The sequence below is a fragment of the Maylandia zebra genome, linkage group LG13 (genome assembly GCF_041146795.1).
Source record: "Maylandia zebra isolate NMK-2024a linkage group LG13, Mzebra_GT3a, whole genome shotgun sequence".
Classification (NCBI taxonomy): domain Eukaryota; kingdom Metazoa; phylum Chordata; class Actinopteri; order Cichliformes; family Cichlidae; genus Maylandia; species Maylandia zebra.
Window position 1 is genome coordinate 15,811,608 of NC_135179.1, and position 24,855 is coordinate 15,836,462.

Below are 24,855 nucleotides of genomic sequence, written 5' to 3' on the forward strand. Positions count from 1 at the left end.
ACTATGACTAGCCATTCAAGTATTTACAAAAAATACTTTCATATTTTCAGAGCAACTTCAAATATTTTCAGAGGATAACCAAATGACCTTCACCAAGTTGCAGAGTACAGCCCAGTTTATTCTCCTGAATGATGTAAGATAGAAATGATGCAGTAACATCATTCAGTTTGCAAGTTTGAAGTAGAAACTATAATGTTTTGCACAGGTTGAGAACTAGAAACTGGGATGAGTACCGGTAATTCCTGATTGCAGTAATCAGGCCAAAATACTTGTTCAATCAAATATAATAAATGAATCCATAAACACACACACACACACACACACACACACACACACACACACACACACACACACTTGTTTGACTGCATCAAGCACTGAAATTTACTGTGTGCCTACATCCCCTGATAACACTGCAGTGTAAAATATGGCTTGTGCACTGGTTACAGAATACACCTCACCTCTGCATGCTGGCTTGTTTGCAAATAATGATCATAGAAAAAAGGTCGGGAAAACTGAATCTTTTGGGCCAGCTGCCAAATATGGCTACTGAATCCCATGCTGCACAGATTTGTCACTCTACTTTTTTGCAGTGATGCATTGCTACTTGTTAAAGACTCTTGGTTTTATTAAAACAAGTATTCCCAGCATCTTACAATTTGTTGGCACCACAATATTTTCTGTTTCCAGAACTTTCTGGGCTGCAAGAGAAGCGTGTTCACTTTCTATTAATTCCACTGTATTGAAATGAGCTGCAATTAAGTGCACTGACAGTTTAGCCCTTAATGAACAAAGCGGGTGAGTTTAAGAGTTAGACAGCTTCTATACTTTCAGTCTTATAACTTTCCTGTTTGATTAAGCTTATAGTTAAGGGTTGGGTCAGGTGATGTTGAATTACCCTTCATTTATGTTGCTGTAGGTTCAGGCTGCTGTCGGACTTCCTGTGATCCAGTGAGCATTTCTTTCCCATGCGCATTTTGCACTGCTGTTGCACTGATATGCTCCATTGCATGGCATTAACTTTTGTTTTCTCTCCCATATTCTGTGTTCTGTTCTCGCCTCTTTATGCTCTTCTACTTTCTTCTTGCTTGCTTGCCATCATCACCAGACCTTTAAGTAACAGGATTTCATTTGACTGTAACATTGAAGGGCTTTAATCAGTAATAATAAAATAAAATAATAAAAAATAACACTTCACTGTGATAAACTGCTAAAATAATTATTTGAACATAATAGTTTTTTTTTCTTTTCCTTTCATACATAAAATCAAACAGTATTACCCTAATGAATGACAGTAACTGACAGTTGCTAAATATTTCAATTAAAATGACATAAGTGTGAGTACAAATATAACTTGTCAATTTGTTTTAATAATCTTATGTCAAGTGCTACAATTAGATATATAAATGAATAAATAAGCTGACTTTTGACAGCGCTGAGTATGCTACAGTCAGTCTCAACTGTTATAAAATTAGAAAAATACAACTGTTACAACAGCAGCAGCAGATGCCACAATGTAATTAAATTATAGTAATGAACTGACAAATGTGTGCATTCCTAATTAATTTAGAGTCTCACCCATATCTGCCAAATTGTTCAGATGATTTCCCTTGGTGTAATATTGCTATTCATTTTGAAACAAATGGGTCCAGCAAGAATTTTGACAGTACAATTTGCATAAATTCATGAATGTAAATGTTCTTTCTTGGAAATCATGGATATCACGTCTTCCAGAAAAGCTACTAAAGGGCCATTGATTTGATGAACTCACAGTTCAACCTAACAGGGGGTGCATTAGGGCACACAGCATTGGCATTGCAGAACCATGATGCCATATATAATAAGGTTAACAAGATCACATAAATATGCTGGATGATTGTTCCTCATCCATGTGGCTTGTATCCTGAGCTACTTACAATTACTTTCTTACAATGCATAGCAGGGGAGTCAACACTTACATCTGCTCCCTCAAAGCCCTATAAACAGGTCAGAGCCTGTAAACAAGAAACCTGTTGCCAGGAACTGCTGAGCAATGTCCATTTGCTTCCTTGGGTAATCAGGATTGGAATGTGAGACCAAGCTCTTTTCAAAAGAGAGTGGACGGCCTTGATATTTGACTCAGGCCCAATCAATGCTGAAATATCAGACAGCCTGGAATATATCTATGCTGCTATGGCGATCTATCAATGACATAAAGTCCAACATTTGAGTCAAAGGTGGGATGCTTAAGATGACATCCTCGTTGTTAAGAATGGAAAGTTTCATATGACTCTTTATGACTAATACAATACTTAAGATCAAAAGTGAAACACACAATGTTGCAGAGGTTTTAATTGTTTTCATTTTAAAGTTCAAAGTGTGCATTAAACTTATGATGTGAATGTGTGACTCACTTATTTATATATTATCTTAATCAGTTATGCATACTGTAGTGGGCTCAGTTAGTATCTCTACATTTGAAAAGCAGCCTCTCTGAAGCTCACCGTTCAAGAACCAAGCTTTTTATCTGCAATGACATTCTGATTTACGGCCCGTAGCCGCTTCATTGATCATGAATGGAGGACTGACTTGATGCATTCCTTGAAATATGTCATATTATTGGAACTGCCATCACTTTAAAGCAATTCTATATCTAACTGTACATTGGCATGACATGAGAGATGGGGCAAGTGGATCTCTCAATTTTTTAAGCTTTGGGAAAGATTGATGCATATTCACCAACACAGCCAAAACTGTTAAAGGACAGAAAAACAAGTTTTTTGATGCTGACAGCTACGTTTAACCCAGACACTGTTTCCTGTTCTCGTTAAATGACATCCAAACATATTTTTGAAATAACGGTCCTTAAAATTCCCGATTAACGTTCTAAGATAAACACACTAACAAAAGTGCTTCGTTACAACTATGCCCATTTATTCAACAGCTGAAGTGAAACATTTTAAAAAACACATTTTCTAAACCTAACAATGTGGTTTGGGTGTCAACAAACAATCACCCTAATACTCTGCAGTTTTATCACAGCTATTGCGAATTTGATTATTGCAAGGCCTTAATAAACAAGCCAATTAAAATGCTTTACAGAAAATAAAAACATTAGCAGTTTTATCCAATAAAACAAGTTTCTACACATTGTATTAGAAATACAAGAACCCTTTAGGCCAACTAAGAAAATGTTTAAAGATAAAATTTGGCTATTAGTCGCATGAAAGAAAACAATACATATGCAATCAGTAATACAGCTTTAAGTATTCAGTTATATATATAAAAAACATGAGTTTGTTGTGTGCATGTTACCACAGTCATAATGTCTATACAACAATAATTTTAATAATAATGCATATCAACACAAGCCAATAATAATCATCATGTCTTCCAGTCAACCGGTTTCTCTCATCTTTTCTGATTTGCAACAAATAAAATGCAGAAAAGATGATGAGGGATCAAAAGAAAAGTCGACATCTTGTCGATAACAATGAGCAAGTTAATATTGCAAAACTTTGTCTATTTTTGACTCTACAGTCTCAACAGTTAAGTAGGTGAGACAGCTTTCTTTATTTTGGAGCAAATAACTTCTCAAGAACTCATAAAAACTTGATTTTTACCCTAACCCTAACCCGACTATAGGCACTCAATAATCCATATAATGATATTCTTAGACGCAGTGCTTTCTGTGTGAATTCAATTTTATGGCAAGTTATCCAACATAACAGAAGATGATGAAAGATACAAAAAAGATATACACAATGAAAAAAAATATATATATTTACTAATAAACAAAAGTGAAAGGTTTGACCTTTTAGAAATGTGGGTTTTGTGGTACTGGCTTCTACAAAATTCAATCCATCCAGTGTTTGTTCAGATTTTTCTGAATCTCAGACTGGCTAAAGCATCGTTGTCATCCCTTGAACAAAAAGTTAGAAATCGATTCTCTTTAGGAATTAGAGCTGGCAGTGGTGTGATTTAGTAGAATAAAACCTAAGAGGTGTTTTTTTGTCAATCTGCCACCACAATGACCCAGCCAGCCTCCAGGTGGTAAAACAAGAGATGTTACTGGATGTGAGGAGTCTGACTAGGGTAGCCAGTTTAAGCGCACTGGATTGAGCAAGTGAGTCAAAGGCTAGCAGAGGGGCCTGGGTTCAAATCTGCCCTCAGGCCATTAAGTGCATGCCTTCTTCCTGGTCTTTCTCTTAGCTACCCTGTCGTCCAACAAGTAGGATTCTGGTCATCTTATATATAAAAAAAAAAAAAAACAGATTAGCCTAAGTGGTCATCTTTCTATTGTTGCACAACACTGCACACTCTGCTTTTCAGATTGTATTGCTTGCTCCAAACATGAAACATGAATGGCCAATCATTTTAATGTCTGTTCAAACTGATGTGAGGATTAAACTAATCCTTGATCTCATTATATGTGTTTGAAAATGAATGACGAATCCTCTATATCTAATCAAAAGATGAATGTGAATTACCAGCTGACAAACACAAATATATCCAATAATACAGGCAGCACATATTTATGCTAAAGAGCATACTTAACTAAGTTTAAGGAGAAACAACCTATGCTAGTTCCCACACATATCTATAATATGTGTGGGATATAATGATATAATTCCACCAAAACCTTTGGATATTACTGTATATACAATGAATAACTAAAACCATGATTCCTTTTTGCTGATAATAAGCAAAACCATTCAAAAGAGTCAAGGCTGCTATTAACAGGGCTGAAGAACAATGCACCCACAGATACTTTCATTTGCTCCAAAAGCTCCCAAATCTTGTATTGCTCCAAGGACAAGCACTATGTTAATGCAGTGTTAAGTCATGAAGACGAAGAATTACAACGATATTTTTATTCTGACAATAACAAACGGTAAAGACAAACCAGTATGTAAACCAGCTCCCAGTTAAATCCTGGAGCCCAAGAGAAAAGCACAAACGGGCTGATGGTGTGCATGGACAATCGGTGCAGAGCCAACAGCAGGGACTAGTGAGTGCAGACTTTACCGATCATAATTTCTCAGGGGTACTGTTCCCATTGTTCCCAAATGACACATTCTGCTGACCCTGACTGTGTGATATTGGGTTTTTTTGTGCTGTATTGAGATGTGACAAAACAACAACAACAAACAAAAACAAAAAAAACATTATCATAACGCAACATCATTGGCCAGTTAGCTAAATATGTTATAGCTAAGACAATTCAAACGAATCAGCCACAAGCTATAAAAACACCCATGAATAAAAGCACACATTACAGATGAACTAGCAGGAGCTGACAGCACCCAGAGAGGAACAGAGAAATACCCAAATACAAGTGCTACACAGTTCAGGTTGGTCAGGAGTCACTGGAACATGGTTGGTTATAGCAGCTGAAGCTTTAGTTGAAACTTAAAACACATGTGTTCCAGTAACTGTTTCAGCAAAATATCATTTATATAATAACGAAATATTCCATGTATGTGGAATCAACCTGACATGTTTTCTGCATTTCCTTTCTGCAAATGATGCCATTAACAATGCTGGGTAACATTGTTAACGCTGCAGCTTTAAAAAAAAAAAAAAAAACACACAAAAAAAAAACACTTCTATTCTCCCGTGAGTTCTACATCTAAAAAGATAAAAGTAGGTTGAAAAGCTTATTTATATATGTAAACCGCCTGGACAGAATGTCTAAACAATTTTCACACTTATTTGTTGACCAGGTTTTTCTGTGGCGCTGCTTATGTAGAGGCCAAACTTTTATAGATTTAAGTTTCCAGGCTGCCTGTGTGCACAATACAGTGTGGAAAATAATCATTCTGCTCTATAGTCTCTTCATGTATAGGCTACTACTGTGGGATTCCCTTAGAGAGATGTGAATAATAAAAAAAACCCCACATATTCCATGATGACACTATTAATCTAAGGTGACAATCCCATCATATTCTTGGGAAAACCAGCTGAATAATGTAGTGAGGGATGTATGCTAACATCAGCCAGCCTCGGGACTGATAAAACAGACTTTTTTTTCTTCTGCTGTCTTAAAAAAAAATGTAGTGAGAGAAAACAAAATTGTTTGGGTGAGTTAAGTATGGAACGTTTAATTAACATGTTGTGATTTTCCCTGATCGTGCATAAAGTAAACACATTATCTTAGATTAGGCAATTTGACTCAGGGATTATTTGTATCTCAGAGGCTGAGCATTTTTCATTGATATTTAAAACCCCAAAGAATTCAAGTATTTTCATGCAAATAATAACACAGTGCAGCACACAAAAAAATGAATGGCCTGCTTCTATGGTGTAATGAGGATAAGCACAAAGCGATTTACAACAAGAACAGATGTAATTATGCTGACCGTTTATCTCAACAATATACTGTAATTGGTGTCTTTATTTGCACATCAAACACTAAAACATGTACTCCACTTCTGAACAAAAAAATAAAAAATAGAATTATCACACACACTAGTCTAATTAGATGCAAGTAGACAGTGAGGTACAGGCTGTTGCAGGCCACTGTCAATCTGATTAACAAAGACTTTTGGTGCCTGGAAAGCAGAGAGTTTATAATAAATTGAACCAAATTAAAAACAGCTTGTTAGGCACAAAATATACAGAAATATATAAATGTATTACTGAGGTATTCATTGTGTCCTGCATGGAGTGTGTAAGTGAGGCTCACTGAATGCCCTCCCCTCCCCTCCTGTTTTGCTCTCTAATCCACAAGGAACAGGTGTTGTGCACTAATCCGGGCCTTTTAGCTACGCTCTAATTATATGTTGATGACCTAGCAATCATGACAACTGGCCGTGATCATAGAACTGAGACCAATCTTTGTTTGTGTCTGTGTATGTGCACACGTCTAACACAGAACGGGGAACATAGCCTTTATATTGAATCCTTAATCAAACATCTACAGAAAATCATTTTCAAAAATACATAAATGTTCACAGACTATAACGTTACTACAACAAGCTATATGCACTCATTTCACTAATGCCCACATGCATGTGAACAGAAGCCAGCAGGACTCCTTTTGTTTGAGCAACAGATGTACAGATGTACAGGCCTTAGTTTGTCCAGATGTTTCCTCTTCTGTACCACCACCATGTTTGATTGACATGTTTGCTGTGACGTAAGGTTTACATCAGATATAACAGAGCTCAAAAAAATTCCGCTTTTGTCTCTTTAGTCAACAGAATATTTTCACAAAGGTTTTTTTGATCATCAAGATATTTTCTGGCAAATTTGAGATGAGTCCTCGAGACTCCCTTGATGAGTCGTCTTGTACTGTTGCTGTATTTTTCCTAGGAAGTTCACTGTGATTCACTGGACTCCCAAAGCCTGAGAATTGGACTTTCCAGACTGACTGACGTCAATAACTTTGCTTCTCACATGTACTTGAGTTGCTTTAGATCGTGGCATGATATATCCTTTGTTGAAATCTTTTATCTTTTACTGTTTCTCTGCACAGGTAGGTTTGGATAGCTTTGTCATCATTTAAAAACTGCATTTTCTATTTACTCAGTCACCTTTGTGTAATATTAAAATGTATTTGTATAAGACAAATATACAAAAGAGAAGACAGAAATCAGGAGGAAAATGCTTTTTTCTGCACCCTTGAATCTGGTGAATTTCAAAACTAAGAAAAGGTTAAATTCTTATCAGTCTTTTAGGTTTGAACTTCTCTGTTCTGAAATGTACTGCAGTCTTTAGCTATGTGTTCTACGGTAGGTTCTACTAGACTCAGGTAATATACTGTAAAATCTGTCAATAATCTCTCATCGCTTTGTGCCTGTTTTTCGTAGGTATAGAATGGATTTCACAGCAGTAGTATGGTAGTGCATATATTCCTTTATAATGAAAAAAGGTGGAATAACAAGTATTTGACTACATAAATGAGCCTTTATGCCCAACTAAGTGTGCGTGGAATATAAAATAAAACTGAAGTTGTTAAAGTCAGGAGAAAACTGATTTAATAAAAGCATGCTCTGCACAACAACAATCATAATGCTATTATGAAAAGCACATTATAATCTTATTTGTTTGCTTTTTTCATCGTATTTGTGAATTTAATGACAGCCCCTGCCAAAATATAGCACCATTCTGCATCTGAATAGCAGTAGTTTGATATATCTTCTTGTCACTTAAGTGATGAAACCATAAGTAACTCTTTTTTGTTTTCCATTTATTTCCACGTTGAAATGCAAGCATAACAATTATATTTCCAGAGTACTGATCTCAAAGGCAGCTCCAGCATTGCAGGGACAGTTTCAGTTCAGGGCAATAGTGGAACGCAGGATCTCATCTTTCTCTTGGGATCAATAAGTTTTCAACACACTTGGAGCAAGACTTACAAATTATACCTGTGCTATTTGTACAGGGTGGTACTGAAAGTCCCACACATCAATTTGCTCCCTTCCAGACAGCTACTATTGTTTGAGTCCAGTCACATTCAGGACTAAAAGGTGTTTGAAGATTCGTCTTAGTGAAGCAAAAGAAAGTGTTACATGCCTGGGGGTGTTTCACCAGACACCTACCCCACTGTTGGGCAAACCTTGGACGAATGTTACTGCCTTCCAGGTGCAATTAATTGAATAAAATTACATTTTTTTTCAGCTACAACCAAATGTGGCTCAATTTTAATTGAAAAAACTGATCCCTAATCTGAAGTACACGTTTAATTCCCAGCCAGTGCAAGCATCTTTAGTTACTGTGTCATAAAAAGAAAAAGAAAAGAAATAAGTCGACATAAAGAAAGGGAAAGCCTTGAAACAGACCAACTATGCAACATGTTGATATAAAGGAATGAAGCAACTTGAGAGGATGATTGAACTAATGACAACCCTGGTGGCGACACACAGTCTGAGGGATTGAGTTCACTTTAAGGAGAGAAATTAATGAGTCCTTGGTGGCTGAGAAAAACACACACGTACGCTGGATCTCATTAATTGTTTAAACATAACACATTTAACACTTACTAAAAAATGCCTACAAGCCCTTTGAATACCAGATAACCAGAATACTCCTGGTATTTTACACACGTGGAAACCCTTCACCACTCAGCACTCACTGAAGTAGTCATCACGGATGAGCTGAGAGACCTTTAAAAAGACATTCAGCAATGACACATATTGTGTTTGCCATTTGTTCAGCTCTCTCAAATCTTTTAATTCCATGTCAAGGTTACGCTGTGCTAGTTATCGTGGGTCTTAAAACCCAACACACCAATGAAGCAGCGAGGGGAAGGACTTGACAACAAACCAGAGAAAACAGCTGAAGTGCTCCACAAGTTTTAAGTGACTCACTCATCTTCATACAGACTCTAGTGCTGTATTCACTCAATGTGATGCAAGTTCAGAGACAAGCGTGAAGAAGCGGAGGAAGGAACATTTTATGAATTGTCTTATTAAAATAACATGAACCTCATGAAACTAAAGAAAGTTAGTTATTCAGTTTGCATGGCATTATATATTATATTGTTAACAGTTTGTTAATAAGACGGCCTTGTCATAACAATAAGTGTAAGTCAAGGTATATCTCAGTGGTTACAAATTTAAGCTAGACCTCTCCCCAGGATTTGCAATACACTCACCACAATGCAAGCCCCTTGGCCCTCTGGGTCAGAACATAATATTTTTTTCTTTTAAATATAATTAGAGTAGAAATAAAGAGGTTAAAAAAAGTGTATCTATAACAACAAAAAGTGAAAGAAAACCAGGCAATTTTTTAGACTACATGTAGTTGATCAGCTAATATTAGTACTCTTTGTATTGAATAATTACAGTAGGTTAGCTCATTCAGCAACATATACAGACAAAATTAACCATAACTTGGTGTTTTCCCAGCAACATATGGTGTCTATCCCAATATACTAGGAAGTAAACGCCCCAGTCTCTCTCTCTCTCTCTTAACAGTATGGCAGCACAGAAGTAATAGTGCCAGATGCACCTGTGGAATTTCTCTGTCATTTAGTGTATCCTAACCCTCATCCTGTCAACTGGCTAATTCAGTTTGTTCCCAATTATGTCACCGTTTTAAATTTTGCCTTCATTGGTCCTATGCGGGCGGCACGGTGGTTAGCACTGTTGCCGCACAGCAAGAAGGTCCTGAGTTCAATTCCACCATCAGGCCGGGGTCTTTCTGTGTGGAGTTTGCATGTTCTCCCCGTGTCTGCGTGGGTTCCCTCCGGGTACTCCGGCTTCCTCCCACCGTCCAAAGACATGCAGTTTGTGGGGATAGGTTAATTGGATAATCCAAATTGCCACTAGGTGTGAATGTGCCAGTGAATGTGAGTGTGAATGGTTGTCTGTCCCTGTGTTTTAGCCCTGCGACAGACTGGCGACCTGTCCAGGGTGCACCCCGCCTCTCGCCCTATGACAGCTGGGATTGGCTCCAGCACCCCCCGCGACCCTGAAAAGGATAAACGGTAGTGAATGGATGGATGGTCCTATGCAAAAAATATTTTGGCGTCCCACGGGACGAAAAAAACAAAAATAAAACCAAAAATAAAAGGAAATATATATATGCAATTACTGTTTACCAAAACCTTTTGGGTCAAACATTAAATTATACAGTATCAATGAAAATAAGATAACAGTATCAATGACACTTCATTCATTCATGTTGAAGGGAAAAGCCTCTGTTATCATCTACATGGGCAAATTCCCAGACTGGAACATTAGAGACATCGCTGTTTTTACCTGAAAGAGTGGAGACATTTCCAGATTGTGCCACACATGAAACGGGAACTAGAGTTCCTACACCTCAAGCCCCAATCCAAGCAGCAATAACCCTCCTGGGAGTGAGGAAAACACTATCTGCTGATGTGACTGCCCAATGATCGGGCGGGAAATCTACTCCAAAAAGATGTTACCTTTGGTCCCGAAAACAAAGGTGGGAGGTAGAAACTGTTTGCTTCTCCTGTCACATTACAACATGCCGTGAGCATAGCACGTATAGTGCATATAGTGTGTCTGTAGCTTTTTGTTGCTTTTTGTTGTTTCAGGTAAAGGCAAGTCACATTGTCAGGCACAAGTCAGACTCATTCTTATTGGGTGCCAGGGCTGCCCTTTGTCAAAGATTCTAGTCATAATATTTATGGACAGAATTTTTAGGTGCCGCCTAAAAATGTGACGATGTCAAATTTGAGGATCTCAGAATCTCATCTCTGCTTTTTGCAGCTTGTACTGGGATGGTGTCTGGAATAAGAATTAGCAACTCCAAGGTTGAGGCCATGGTTCTCAGCCAGGTCAGGTCGGGAACAAGTTGCTGCCCCAGGTGAAGGAGTATGTTGGGGTGCTGTTCATGAGTGAGGGAAGAATGGAGGTTAAAGACATACTGGAGCAGCGTCTGCTGTAATATGGACACTGTACGCTGTCTGTTGTGGTGAATACACAGCTGGACGTGAAAGTGAAGGTGTCTAGTTACAGGTCTAGCTTTGTACCTACTCTCTCCTATGACCACGAGCTGTGGGCAGTGACCAGAATAATAAGACTGAAGATACAAGCGGCAGAAATAAACTTCCTCCAAAATGTATTGGGCTCTCCTTCAGACAGCGTGAGGAGCATGGTCGTTCAGGAGTTCTGGGCATGTCCTGGAGGAGGCCCCAGGGATGACCCAGCACATGCTGGAGAGATTATATCTCTGCACTGGTTGATTTTGTGCTCATTTTAGCTATCTTAGAATGGGGTGAAATTCAATTCAATGAATTGAAGCACCAAATCACAACAACAGTTGCTTCAAGGCAGTTTATATTGCAAGGTAAAGAACCTGCGATATTACAGACGATTGCTGATTTCATCATAAAAATATGTTTAACTTGAAATTACTGAAAAATTAAGCGATGCCAAAAATCAAACACCAGTAAATAAGCTTTTAAGTAATAGCGTGGAGCATAGTTTATATATATATAGGTATAGATTTTCTTTTGACAAAATATGCAAATTAACAATAACTTGCAATAAAAAATAAATAAAAATCTTTACATGACAATCAAATAAGTAACAACTTGAAGTATCTGTGGAGGATTTTTACTTTGATTGTGTTAGTGCCTGTCAGCACTGATCAAAATGCAACTACTTATCACAGTTCAGACTGGATCTACCTTAGCAGCACACTGCATTTCATTTTGCTAGATTGACTTCCCTTTATGAAAGCCCTTCAGTAACACTCATTTATGATTTCCTAAACTACGTAAACTGCTCGATAAACAGGGGGGTTAACGGGATATTCACACGCTTCAGGCAACGGTTGATACAAATCGCGAATTTACAGAGCCAAGTTCAGAGAGAGCATACTTATTTATGGATACTCCGATTCCTCGCTGCTGTTGCAGGAAGCTCTCTCTCTACTCGATTCTTTTCTCTCTCCACATATGCAGCTGCCCCTAAACAATGAGATAGAAATCTCTCCAATCTGATTAAATGCTTTTGGATTAAGCTCATGGGCTGAATAAGCAAAGGAGCCTATAGAAAACAAGCTTTGTCTTCCCAATTGTGATCGACTCATGGAGTGAGTGAGACTTTATGTGTCGCGCCTGGCACCTGTCAGTGGATCTGCAGAAGCAACAGCTCAGATAAATTAAACATGTTATGCTTCATTTGAGCAACTGTGCTGCTATCCGCTCCTGATTTCTCTCCTTTTTCTAAAATAAGAACCTCCAAGAACAAAAAGGAAAGAAAAAAAAAAAAAGCAAACCGAAATGAAAAAGGACAAGAAAATGTACTTCTTTCACAACGTCCATACCAAGTACTATCCTCTTAGCTGAGTCAAATATAAATCTTCACAGACAATCAATAAATGAACAACTCCTGATACAGCGCTTTGACAGTTGCAAATGTTATTATGTTTCTGAGCAGCACACCTCCTCCACGGGGAACCGTATACTTTTTTTGGCTCTTCTGCCTCAGATCAAATTTGTTCTTCTGAGAAGGCAGGGGGAAGAGGATTATATATTTATTTGTTTGTCTATCTTTTCTGACCCTGACCAAACAAAGCCAGACAGAAGAGTGATTATGTTATTTGCTTTCCCATTCACACACATGAATGAATGTAAAGGCAAATGCTCCGAAGAGATGGGATCTTATTATGTGCCATTTGTATGGTTTCTGTGTGACAGAAGAGAAGAAATGAAACACATTTAGATGGATAATTGCTTTGGTCAATAACGGCAGGTTTCCTGTTTTACATTCCATTATGGTGAGGATGGGCTCTGCCTGTTTCATCACAGAGAGATAAATAAAAGGATGGTGGAGCCAGAAGAGACCCATATCCCAGGTAAATGAGAGCTTTATGAGGAAGATTAGTGCAAATCCCTCACACAGTGCATAGGCACATGTGGGGCGAGAGAGGCTTTCGGATACAGGCTTGGCTACCTCCATCTCACAAATTCCCCCAGCAATCGATCAAAGCCCCAAATCACAGCTGCATACACACACACACACACACACACACACACACACACACACACACACACACACACACACACACACACACACACACACACACAGGAAGGAGTAGGTGAGACACTATGACGGCCTGAATTGTTTTTTTATTGCACTGATGAATAGGTGACCTGATCTGACACAGAGACAGTCATTTGTACTCTCGGGATACAAATATTCACATAATGTGCATGCATTTATGAACATATGATTCCTCTCTGTAAGATACACAGGCAACAAAAAACAAACAAAAACAAAAACAGTGCCCAGAGTGCATACAGTGTACTCTGTAAGTGGAGCATCTGTGAAATTGTATTTTGACTGTATAAATAAGCTCTGGATGCCATCTGTACTGAGAGCTGCTCATTAAACTCTGTTAACCTGCAGTACTAATATCTGCAGGGAGAGATGAGTGAGACAAAGACACACCTGCTCCATTTAGGGAAAAGCATTTCTCATTCCCTCAGTGAACATATAGCACCTCCCAAGTAACAGTTATCACATGCAGGCACATATTTACATGTAAAGACATACTCATCATGAGCAAAATCCAGACGGCAAACACTCACAAAAAACAGAGACTGCTATAACGTAGAAACAGTTAACGGAGAGGCCAGAGAGAAGATGAAGGGAGAAAAGAAGGGGAGGAGCTGAACAGTTTCACCTGACCCACTCAAACGCTGCATGTCTGATCTATGGTTCAGTGATTTGTGTACTGCTGAAGCACAGCTATACAAAATACAACCTGTGCAGGGAGCAGACAACTCATTAATGGAGCCCCACATCACGTCTGTATGCCAAACACCATCTGTATTCATTCAGATGCACACACACAGGCATATTTCTGATTCACCCTGGGAGAACAGTAGCAAAGTACACATCGAAAACGCAGGGAACCGATCTTTAATTTAAAGCACAATAAAAATTATGACATCTTAGACATAACATCTCTTATAACCAACTATCAGTATCAAGTGCCATCAACTGTGGCTGTAGCTCATGTGGTAGAGCAGGCCACCTACTAACTGGAAAGTTGGCAGTTCGATCCCAGTCTGCTCCAGTCTACGTGCCAAATGTCCTTGGGAAAGCTACTAACCCTGCGTATGAATGCGTGTGTGAATTTTAGATAGGAAGTGCTTGGGTCAATGTACAAGTTGTGTAAAGCAGTGCTCAGATTAAGTAGAAAAGCACTATATAAGAACCATTTACCATAAACTACAAGTCCACACTAGATGAAAAATTATATTATAATAAAAGCACTTTGGCATAGAAAATAGTGCTTGAGTGTATGACTGGCTGAATGAGGCTTATTTAGCTTGTGCTATATAAGTACCAATCTATGTATTCATGACAAAAAACACTCTGTACCAAATCCCAACACTGCAATACACAACGTTTAAGTGCAGTAGCAATTACCATACATTGGAATACATTGTGACGTGGGAATACAGACAGAAACATAGGCGTGAAACTGGCACGTACCATTTGGGCTCTCCTCGTCAACAGTGACTATGGTTGCAGGGGGACCAGGCCGGGACAGCTTACACTCTGCGTATGCAAGAAAAAAAAATTAAAAACTATGTCTGCATATGATATTCATTTAATTCTGGTTACATCACCAGAATGACACAATGATAAAGAACAATAGTGAACACCTAAAGCAGAGATAGCAGTCTTACCAAACTGGGAATATAATCATTTCATATATACACTGCTCAAAAGAACAAACAAAAGAAAAAAAAACATTCAAGGAACACTTAATCAGTTTAATTTACTTCATCATCACCAGTGTGTGAATGTGTGTATGAATGGGTGGATGACTGGATGTGTAAAGCGCTTTGGGGTCCTTAGGGACTAGTAAAGCGCTATACAAATACAGGCCATTTACCATCATCAACTCAATCAGTTAACTTAATCAGTTAAGTAGCAGAGGGGGTTGTTAATCAGTTTCAGCAGCTTTAGTGTTAATGGCATTAACAACAGGTGCACTAGAGGGGCAACAATGAGACAAACCCCAAAATGGGAATGGTTTTAAAGGGGGAGGCATTTTCCCCTCCTCATCTTTTAACTGTATTTTAACTAATTTTCAATTTGGCTAGGGTCAGTGTCACTACTGTTAGCATGAGGCAATACCTGGACCCTATAAAGGTTGCACAGGTAGTCCAACTCCAACAAGAGATTCTAAGAGACAGGAGAGGTGGACAGGCCCTAGAAGGTCCTTAACCCTTCTGCATGACCAGTATCTGCTCCTTTGCAGAGGATGAGCACTACAAAATTAGCACTCCAGCAGGCCACTGGTATGAATCTCTCTGAGGGCCTCACATCCTCTAGTGAGCGCTGTGCTCAAACCCTGCAGTTCTATATAGAATAGGGGGACATGTTTAAGTTAATCCAATTAAATTTTGACAGAACACCATTTTTTTCACTTTGATTTTCGAGGTCTCTTTGAATTTAGCCCTGTGAGGTTGATCAGTTTCATGACAGCACACATTACCCAGTGCATATCAGTACAGATATCCAGCATGATTTGTTTTGCCTACTGTAATTTGATGTGTTTTCAAAGTGTTCCTTTAACTTTTTTTGAGCAGTGTATTATATTTTCAAATAATGTCTAAAGATTTAGATTTCATGAAGAAAAATAAATGCTGAAATTACAGTGGTATCATCACTCCTAGTGACAGCACTACATTTACATGTACAGTAGTCACAGTAGTAATCATAAATAAAGTGCTCATATATGGTATGTCACAGAATTATGCTAAAATTGCAAATTAATTGATAAAAAAAAACCCTGACACTGTTCATATTTCGCAGCTGTAAGGAAATGAATGTCAACATTTTCTCTCAGTGTCACACAGATGCTGTCATGCTGATGTATCATTTTACAACAGGTGGCATCAATGACTGCTGCCACAGAACCATCAGCAGCAATGGACTGTGCGATAGTGACACCAGACAAGCAGGGTGGTGAAAGCATGTGGCAACATCATAAGCAGAGCACTGACGAGAATGGCTTCACAGATGGAGGTCACAGCAGCTAGATGGTACGAGCACATGGGACACAGGTAATGGCAGCTTGACAGACAACAGCAGATGGGGCAGCAGGAGAGGTGGAGACAGGAGAAAGGAAAACGTCTAGCCCAGATGAATAGGTGCTGCAAGGCAACGCTCTCCACAGCCAATGTAAGGAAAGTTCAGGATTAAATGTCATTCATAGAAGAGGTAGAGAGAAATGGCAAAAAGGGAGAATATGGGAATGTTAAAATACAAAAGGAAAACAGACAACAGATGATTGCCCTCTTACCCTCATAGTGCCAGTCTGAAGGAGTCAGAGGTTAGAAATAGAAGAAATAGAAAAAAATATCATCATAAAATAGGAAGAGATATTAGAAAACAGGGCTGAAGAGAGGCAGTTTAATGGAATATAAACTCAAGAGACCTCTCAAAATTGTGGGTATTAGCAAACCCCTCACAGTTTTTGGAGAAATGGCCAGTCGATCTATTCTTTCTGCCAGCAGCTGACTGTTTTGAGAAATGTTGTATGCAGGAAAAATGAAATCAAGTTAAAGTATAAATTCTGTGCTTGTGAAAGAGAAAAAGAAGGTCAGCAGAAGCCTTTTACTAGTTACTCAAAACATCTTTCTATCCTTCTTTTAAATGGCCTCCATCTTGTTATTCATTGAATCTGAAGCAGCTTGCTTTCAGGTGGTGTCGTCTGACATTACATGTAATCAGAGATGGAAATAATGACACCACATCAACAGTCAGCACTCTAATGTTTCACACCCACCTTCTGCTTGACTTCAGTTGTGCAACTATGCACCTGTTGCCAGGATAGTTTTCTTATTAAATATGCATACCCATGAGCCTTTACTAATGTCGTATTTGAAAGTGCACATTAATCAGTGATAAAAACCTGAATGTGATGTTGTTGCATTTTTAAACTGTAGATACACACAATAATTAGCAATTAAATAGCAATGAAAACCTGAGGCTAGAAGAGGGGATATTTTATGCAAATAACCGCATTTTCAGTTTCTTGTGCTCTCTAATCTAAATTTTATTAACGTTTTATCTGGGGCTAGAATTTGCATCCATGTAAAACATCTTTGCTTTGGTCCTTTACTGTCAAAGTGAAGATCTATTGTCAGTAAGAGACACTATGTTAAAAGGCATAGACTACATTTTCTAATCTAAAATTCCTCACAGTTATTAAACCATCCCGATGTTGCACAGCTAATTCACGAGATGTACTGACGAGTAAATTTTAAAGTTCCATGAGTTTATAGCAATTAGGAAACCTGCACCTTTCGGCTGAAAAAATAGGATTTCCTTTAATAGCGACAAAATGAACAGAGCAACTGGGTCACACCACGCAATCTGAGACATAAACAACAAGCAACATCAAAATCAGTATGCAAATCTGCTCTGAGAGAATATACTCTGTGTGAAGTAGAAGTAGAAGAGTGTGACCGCGTGCATGCGTGTGTATGCATGTGTATGCATGTGTGTGCAAGCGTGCATAATAAAAGTTACTTGCACTCATTTTGAGAAGCTCTTTAAGGGATCATAGGCAGTCTGTTTTGTTAGTTTTGCATATGTGTGTTCGAGCAGTGTTTAGCCGGGTGCACGGCCGTGTGAGCGCGCGCATGTGTGTGTAGCTTTAAGTGGTAGTTGCGGCAGTGGGAGAGAAAAGATGTGAAGAGTCTGGTTTGAAGACAAAAGGCAGAACCAAGCAGAGATAAAGAATAGCACCTCCATTTGCAGTGATAACTTTCCTATGTTGCGATCAAAGCACAACCGTAATGCTGCACTCAAATGGATACGAATACAAACACACACAAACCCAAAGCAGCAAAGTGTGCTCACTGTCGTGTTCACTACAAAATGGAAATGATCCCAACTTCTTGCCACATTTACACCTTTTAGCAGCGGGTGATATTTTCTAATGACGCTTTACGTCAGGCTTTCCTCCCATCGAAAAATCCTCCCAGCAGAATGAAAGAATATAAAAGACATTTTCTGGCCAATTCACTTTACTGTGGCTCTTTGGATTTGTAAAAGAATATGCTAAAAGGCATCACCAAAAATCCCCAGTCTGTGCTTTCCTGCGGCATTCAAAATAATAATGCAGGGTAAAATGGGCAGACCATAACAAACACAAATATAGAAAATAAGTAAACACCATCAGAAAACTACTTATGCATTCATCTAACAATCTGACCTGCCCCCATCCTAAAAGTAGAATAGAAAATATTTTTGTGTGTGTGTGTGTTTGTGTGTGCAGAAGGAAGTCTGTTTTACACTGCAAGGAAAGGGCAAGTTTTTATGCAATGCTATGGGGGAAAAAAACAATAGGATTGTATACAGGAGCGAAATGACGCTACACATATGTGACGTGTACAGCTATAGGGAAGAAAACAGATAAGGATCAAAGTGTAAATATTCTGCGAGCTGTGAATGTTGTGTCTATCTTATGAAGACCATTCAAGCAATAAAAATAGGAAACAATTCAAAAGCAAAACAGAGCAGAAAAGTTGGAGCAAACGATACAGTTGATTGCAAAGCTGAAAAAGAGCGATAGGCAGCAGCATGAGATCTGATATCTGAAGTCAGTTAACGCTCTTAGGCAGTCTTTGTGTATTTTTAACCAGATTTAATAATAGAAAGCCTATGCACACACATTGAAAAGAGCTGTAGGCAACGGCCAATACAAATCGAAAGTGAATGAGGAAGTCAGTGATGTAGTGTCATACGTCAGTAGATGAAAGGACTGTTTTTTTTTTTTTAGCTCCACTTCTGTTTATCAGCTTCACTTCTCTATGTACAGGTAAAGTAAAGAAAGTGGGATATTTGAGTCACACCATCAGGAATAGTTGTGAGAAAATTTCAAGAGAATGTCCAGTAACGATGTCATGCTGTATGCACAACCACACATGCTGGCATGGAAATTTCATGTGTAAAGATTGTGTGAAAACAGCATACTCCACTTCATTCACTTGATTTGTAAAGAAAGACTGAAAAGTGCTTTAAGCAGCACTGAATAATGCAATCAGAATCAGCTTAAGCTCCCGAGATGGACAAAGTGCAGACATATTTGTTCCCACCTCTCTTGCTGTGTTGAAAAATTTTATGTACAAAAGGCATAATGGCCTACGCTGAAGCTACGCCAAGAGACACAAAGTATTCATTTTGTTTCTAAAGTTAATTCACAGATTTACTGATATGATGATTTACATCTATTTTGAATATAATAAGTATTCACTGGCAATTCAGCAGACCAACAGTCAAAAACAGGATTAGGTAGGTTTGGCTGGTTGACATACCGATGTAGTACTGCAAATGTTTATTTCGATGAAAGAACTGTACATTTTAATTTGTGTTATTGCTCTCATCATCATTTTTTATTAACAGGTAACAGTAAGAGGTTATATCAGTAAATCTAACAAGAAAAAAAATCATGACTCAAAAATCTGCTTTCCAAATGAAATGATTATTGGGTGGCTATGGAGTTTTAAGATTCATAAAGATGAGACAAATGCAGCAAACAGCATTCAATCACTGAAGGAAACTGGGGCACTGTACACTTCAGAAGTGTAATCCACAGACAATCAAAATCTTCTAATTTTGACCTTGGGGTAATTTGCTCTCACCTAAAGAGATCTTCTCACTAATCAACCTAACAATGTTGACTCAAAGCCGTAAAACGTCAATTACGAAATGATTACTGCTCGTCTTAAAGAAAGTCAGTTGGAAAAAAATGATTGCAAGCAAGCCTCAATCAACTTGCAAAATGCTTGAAATTGAACAAAAAAGTCCTTTCCCAGCTAGAAGATAACATTTAACAAAGGAGCAGAGAGTTGAGAATTCTTCAGACAATGTAAATGAAAACATTAAGTGCTTTGAGCCTGACATTTTTGTATTTTAAAACCAGGACCACCAGCACTTTAAATCACCTAGATTTTAATGCCATCCTGCAACAGCAGCAGTGAGAGCAAAGAAGTCATTTTTTAAATAACTATTTTTTGTAAGCTTTGACAGAAATCAATGTTCAACATTAGGTTTTAGAGATTTTAGTTTTACAATTGTTTTATATTGTTTTGATTACATATGTTACGTTTCGGTGTTGTCAGTGTTTTGTTTTTTACCAAACTGTCATGTGTTTCCTGTTTTACTTTGAAAGTCTGTGTTATCTTAGTGTGTTCAGTTTACATTTTTCCCTGTCTCGTCAGTTCTAATTTGCCCCAGCTGTGTTTCCCTCCTGTGGTCCATTCCCTGATTGCTCCTTCTATGTATTTAAGCCTTGTGTTTCTGTATGTCATGGTCGCGATCTTCTTCTCCCCCGTTGTAAATAGTTTGGCGCCTTGTGTTGAGATATAAATAAATATCATATTTTGCTTTAAAGAAAATAGTGGCCGATACTTTCGTTTTGGGATGATTTTTGTGGAAACCCGTATTAGTTTTTTTTTTCGTGTGTTTTTGCCTTATTTTTATTTTCCTTATCTTTGTTTTTCTACGTTGCACCCCGGTTGCCTAGGCCGGGGTGTAACATATGGGGGCTCGTCCGGGATCGCTGGAGGGTCCGAAGGAGGGACAGCTTCGGCCTTCTGTCTTCGCTGGAGGGTCCGAGGACCGCTTCAGTCTCCGTCTGTCTTCGCTGGAGGATCCGAGGGACCGCTCCAGCCTTCTGCAGCTGGTGGGCTGCGTGTCCGTGTGTGCAGCTGGTGGGCTGCGTGTCCGTGTGTGCAGCTGGTGGGCTGCGTGTCCGTGTGTGCAGCTGGTGGGCTGCGTGTCCGTGTGTGCAGCTAGTGAGCTGCTCATCCGCCTTCGCTGGAGCGTCCGAGGGACCGCTCCAGCCTTCATCCGCCTCTGCTGGAGGGTCCGGGGGACCGCACCAGCCTTCGTCGTCTGCTGGAGGGTCCGTGGGACCGCTCCAGCCTCCATCAGCTTCGTCTGCCTTCATCCGCCTTCGCTGGGGGGAGGGTCCGTGGGACCGCCCCAGCCTTTGTCGTCGCTGGAGGGTCCGTGGGACCGCTCCAGCCTTCATCCGCCTTCGCTGGAGGGTCCGAGGGACCGCTCCAGCCTTCGTCGTCTGCTGGAGGGTCAGTGGGACCGCTCCAGCCTCCATCAGCTTCGTCTGCCTTCGTTTCAGCCTTCGTTTGTTTGATCAAACATTTCACTTGGGGTTACATGTTTGATTTTTGGGTGGGGGGAAATGTTACGTTTCGGTGTTGTCAGTGTTTTGTTTTTTACCAAACTGTCATGTGTTTCCTGTTTTACTTTGAAAGTCTGTGTTATCTTAGTGTGTTCAGTTTACATTTTTCCCTGTCTCGTCAGTTCTAATTTGCCCCAGCTGTGTTTCCCTCCTGTGGTCCATTCCCTGATTGCTCCTTCTATGTATTTAAGCCTTGTGTTTCTGTATGTCATGGTCGCGATCTTCTTCTCCCCCGTTGTAAATAGTTTGGCGCCTTGTGTTGAGATATAAATAAATATCATATTTTGCTTTAAAGAAAATAGTGGCCGATACTTTCGTTTTGGGATGATTTTTGTGGAAACCCGTATTAGTTTTTTTTTTCGTGTGTTTTTGCCTTATTTTTATTTTCCTTATCTTTGTTTTTCTACGTTGCACCCCGGTTGCCTAGGCCGGGGTGTAACACATATCATAAAGGTCACAGCAACACTACTACTGTAAAAGAAGAATGTTATGGAAAAGTTAAAAGTGGATGTAATTTTTGGACAGGGCACCAATTTGTCAAGGGACAACCATCCGTGTTTAAATCCACACCTATAGTTAATTTAGAATCACCACTAAGATTGGTGGTAGACCGGGGGAGAACCGCATAGTCATGGGGAAAACATGCAGACTCTAACCAGAAAGGCCTCTGACTGGATTTGAACTCAGGACCTTCTTGCTGTGAGGCGACAGCGCTCACCACTGCACCACCCTGCTAATTTTTTTTGTTAAGTAGAAGAGTTCAAGTTTGTCTTCTCATCCACATCTGCCTCCTCTACACTGGACTTGCAGCCTCTCTCTCATTGAGTGTCCACACTGGCCCGCCCCAGTTTGCAGCCACATTTCACTCTTTATTTGCTTGGATTAGTACACTACACTGGGCTCTCCACTCAGTTCAGCTATGGTTCCCCCGCTAGCAACCTGCCTGGTTCTCCACTCGACCTGTCACACACTCTGCCCTGCTCTTCACTGTCACAACATCCCATCAGCGACCCCTTCAGCCCTGCAGTAATTATTTAAATCTAACTACAATCCCCGATATATTCACTTATCAGCTCTGGCTTATGCAGTCTTTAAACCAAGATGTGTGTAAACAATATCTGTTACTAGGCAACCAGGTATGCTGCAAATGCTGAGCATAGTATTTTATACAGATTTCAATAAGGGTCATAAAAGACTCCAAAAAGACAGTTACAGATATAAGTGGTAACCCCCCCACTACCCAAAATTCACTATATGATAAATAAAGCCATGCTATGAAAAGTCATGAAATATGAGATTATAGGTTTTATCTGAACAAACACCATCCACTTAACTTTTCAGGATTTTTAAATAGTCATAATGGTTAAATAAATCAAAGTTAAAATTCGTGATGGCACACTGGATTATTTAGGGCTTGTTAAGGGAATGTCTGCACTCCTCGTACTACAAGTAGATAATACCAGACATAGTATATATGTAGTATGTTTTTCTCCTGTACACATTTCTTTCAATGTTATTTTAATAATCTTCTGACAATCTTTTAAGCAATTCAAGCCTTTTTAAGGCAGCTTACTACATTGCTGGAGCACCATATCTATAATGATATGAATTTTGCTCACTGACATATAGTTTCAGAAGGCATTTTTTACCTGCCACCCCTCCAACAGCCTGTGCTTTCCCGTGGCTTCATCTCCAAATACAGCTTTTTAGCAAACAATAAATCAAACTGCTGCTCCAAGGGAGTGGATATCTCAGAAAACAGACTTTAAAGGACAACTAACCTAACAAGCATGTGGTCCAGGAGGGCCGTGCTGTCTCAATCAATACCGTAGACATTTGTAACAAACATACAAAGGATAAGAAGTATCTTATTTAAATAACTAAGAAATGCAAATGGTTTCACAAACTGGAGTGAACTGTATTTGCCCTCTCTAAATGTTGGCACTCATTAAAAACTGTCAAAATAAGCATGGGATCAAAAAAAAAGGGACGGGGGGAGGGGGGGGGGGGGGGGGGGGTGAATGAGAAAGGGCAAAAGCAAAAGAGAGGAAAGTTGGAACTCATCTCTCATCCTGTAGATGGATGGCAAACAGCCAACTCAACACAAAGCTTCTCTTATCATAAAATGACTTGTACCATATGTCCGTACATAATCATGAACGCTTCCCCACTTTCATATAAATATCAGGCTCTGTGTGATAAGAAAATGTCTAACACAGCCTATGGAAAGTTATTCTAACAGGAAAATCTTGATGACATAATTTCTTGTATTTTCCATATTTTTTTTTCCCCCCTCATCTTTCAGACACAACACCAGTAGGCTCTCTGAGGGAGGAATGTCGGCTGATCTCCGGTTTGACCAAAATCCATTTAGAAAAACTTCAAGGTTGGAGGTTAGAGTCATGACTAATCCCTGGGGTGGCAGAGAGCCCAGGGCAGGGATGAGTAGAGACAGAGCAAACATGGACACGGTTTTAATTTCCCAGTTGGATTGGCGGAGTTTATTTTGCACAGATCCATGTCCAGTGGGGAATTCTGAAACAGGTCCAGTTGGGCTTCGAAAAAGATGGTCAGAGGGCAGAGGGTAGCTATCCAGTTCCTTACATGTCTGCCAGGAAATGGCTGCATATGCAGATGAGAATTCTGTGTTATATCTTAAAGGGTTAAGGACAGTTGTCCACAAAGGCTCGCTATCAAAGCCTAAATTGGCTCTTGATGCTAAACGGTAATCTATAAGATCAATTAATATTTTACGATCAATGCCTTGATTCGAATTATGTGCTGTTATATTTGTTAACAGTCAAATAGTCAAAAAGCCCTGAGTTTAGAACCAACATTTAGCTTTAAAAACACACATCAGTTGTAACAAGATAAAGCTTTACACCACTGCACAATGCACTGTTTTCAGGTAGATATGCTTCATTTTACATACAGAAAATTCTGACTTGCCATCTGCTCTTCAGTGCAGTTTTTAATGAGCAAACACCATCAGTGGGAAACTGATTTCAGATGTATTCACTAATGCTCTTAGCATGGTTGTCTTGCTTTTTCACGCATATATACTCCAGTTCAACAAGTCTTTACAGAGAAGCTCAACATATTTTTCATGCTGTTTTTATTATAACTACGTGGTGTCATTTAGAGCAACTGCAGACTTTTATTTCCTGAAGCTTCTTTTTTCTAATCATGCATTATGCAAACGAATGGGGTGTG

General features: G+C 39.2%; 1 protein-coding gene across 1 annotated transcript in view; it reads right to left on the reverse strand.

Moving 5' to 3' along the window:
- The window catches only part of LOC101467287 (protocadherin-15), a 228,953-nt gene that overhangs the window by 117,787 nt on the left and 86,311 nt on the right, over window positions 1-24,855 (reverse strand). Inside the window, exons 5-6 of the mRNA XM_076891629.1 lie at window positions 16,732-16,746; window positions 14,910-14,975 (exon numbers count right to left, since the gene is read on the reverse strand). Of these exons, the coding sequence (XP_076747744.1) occupies window positions 14,910-14,975; window positions 16,732-16,746 (81 nt within the window). The remainder of the gene's footprint in view (window positions 1-14,909; window positions 14,976-16,731; window positions 16,747-24,855) is intronic.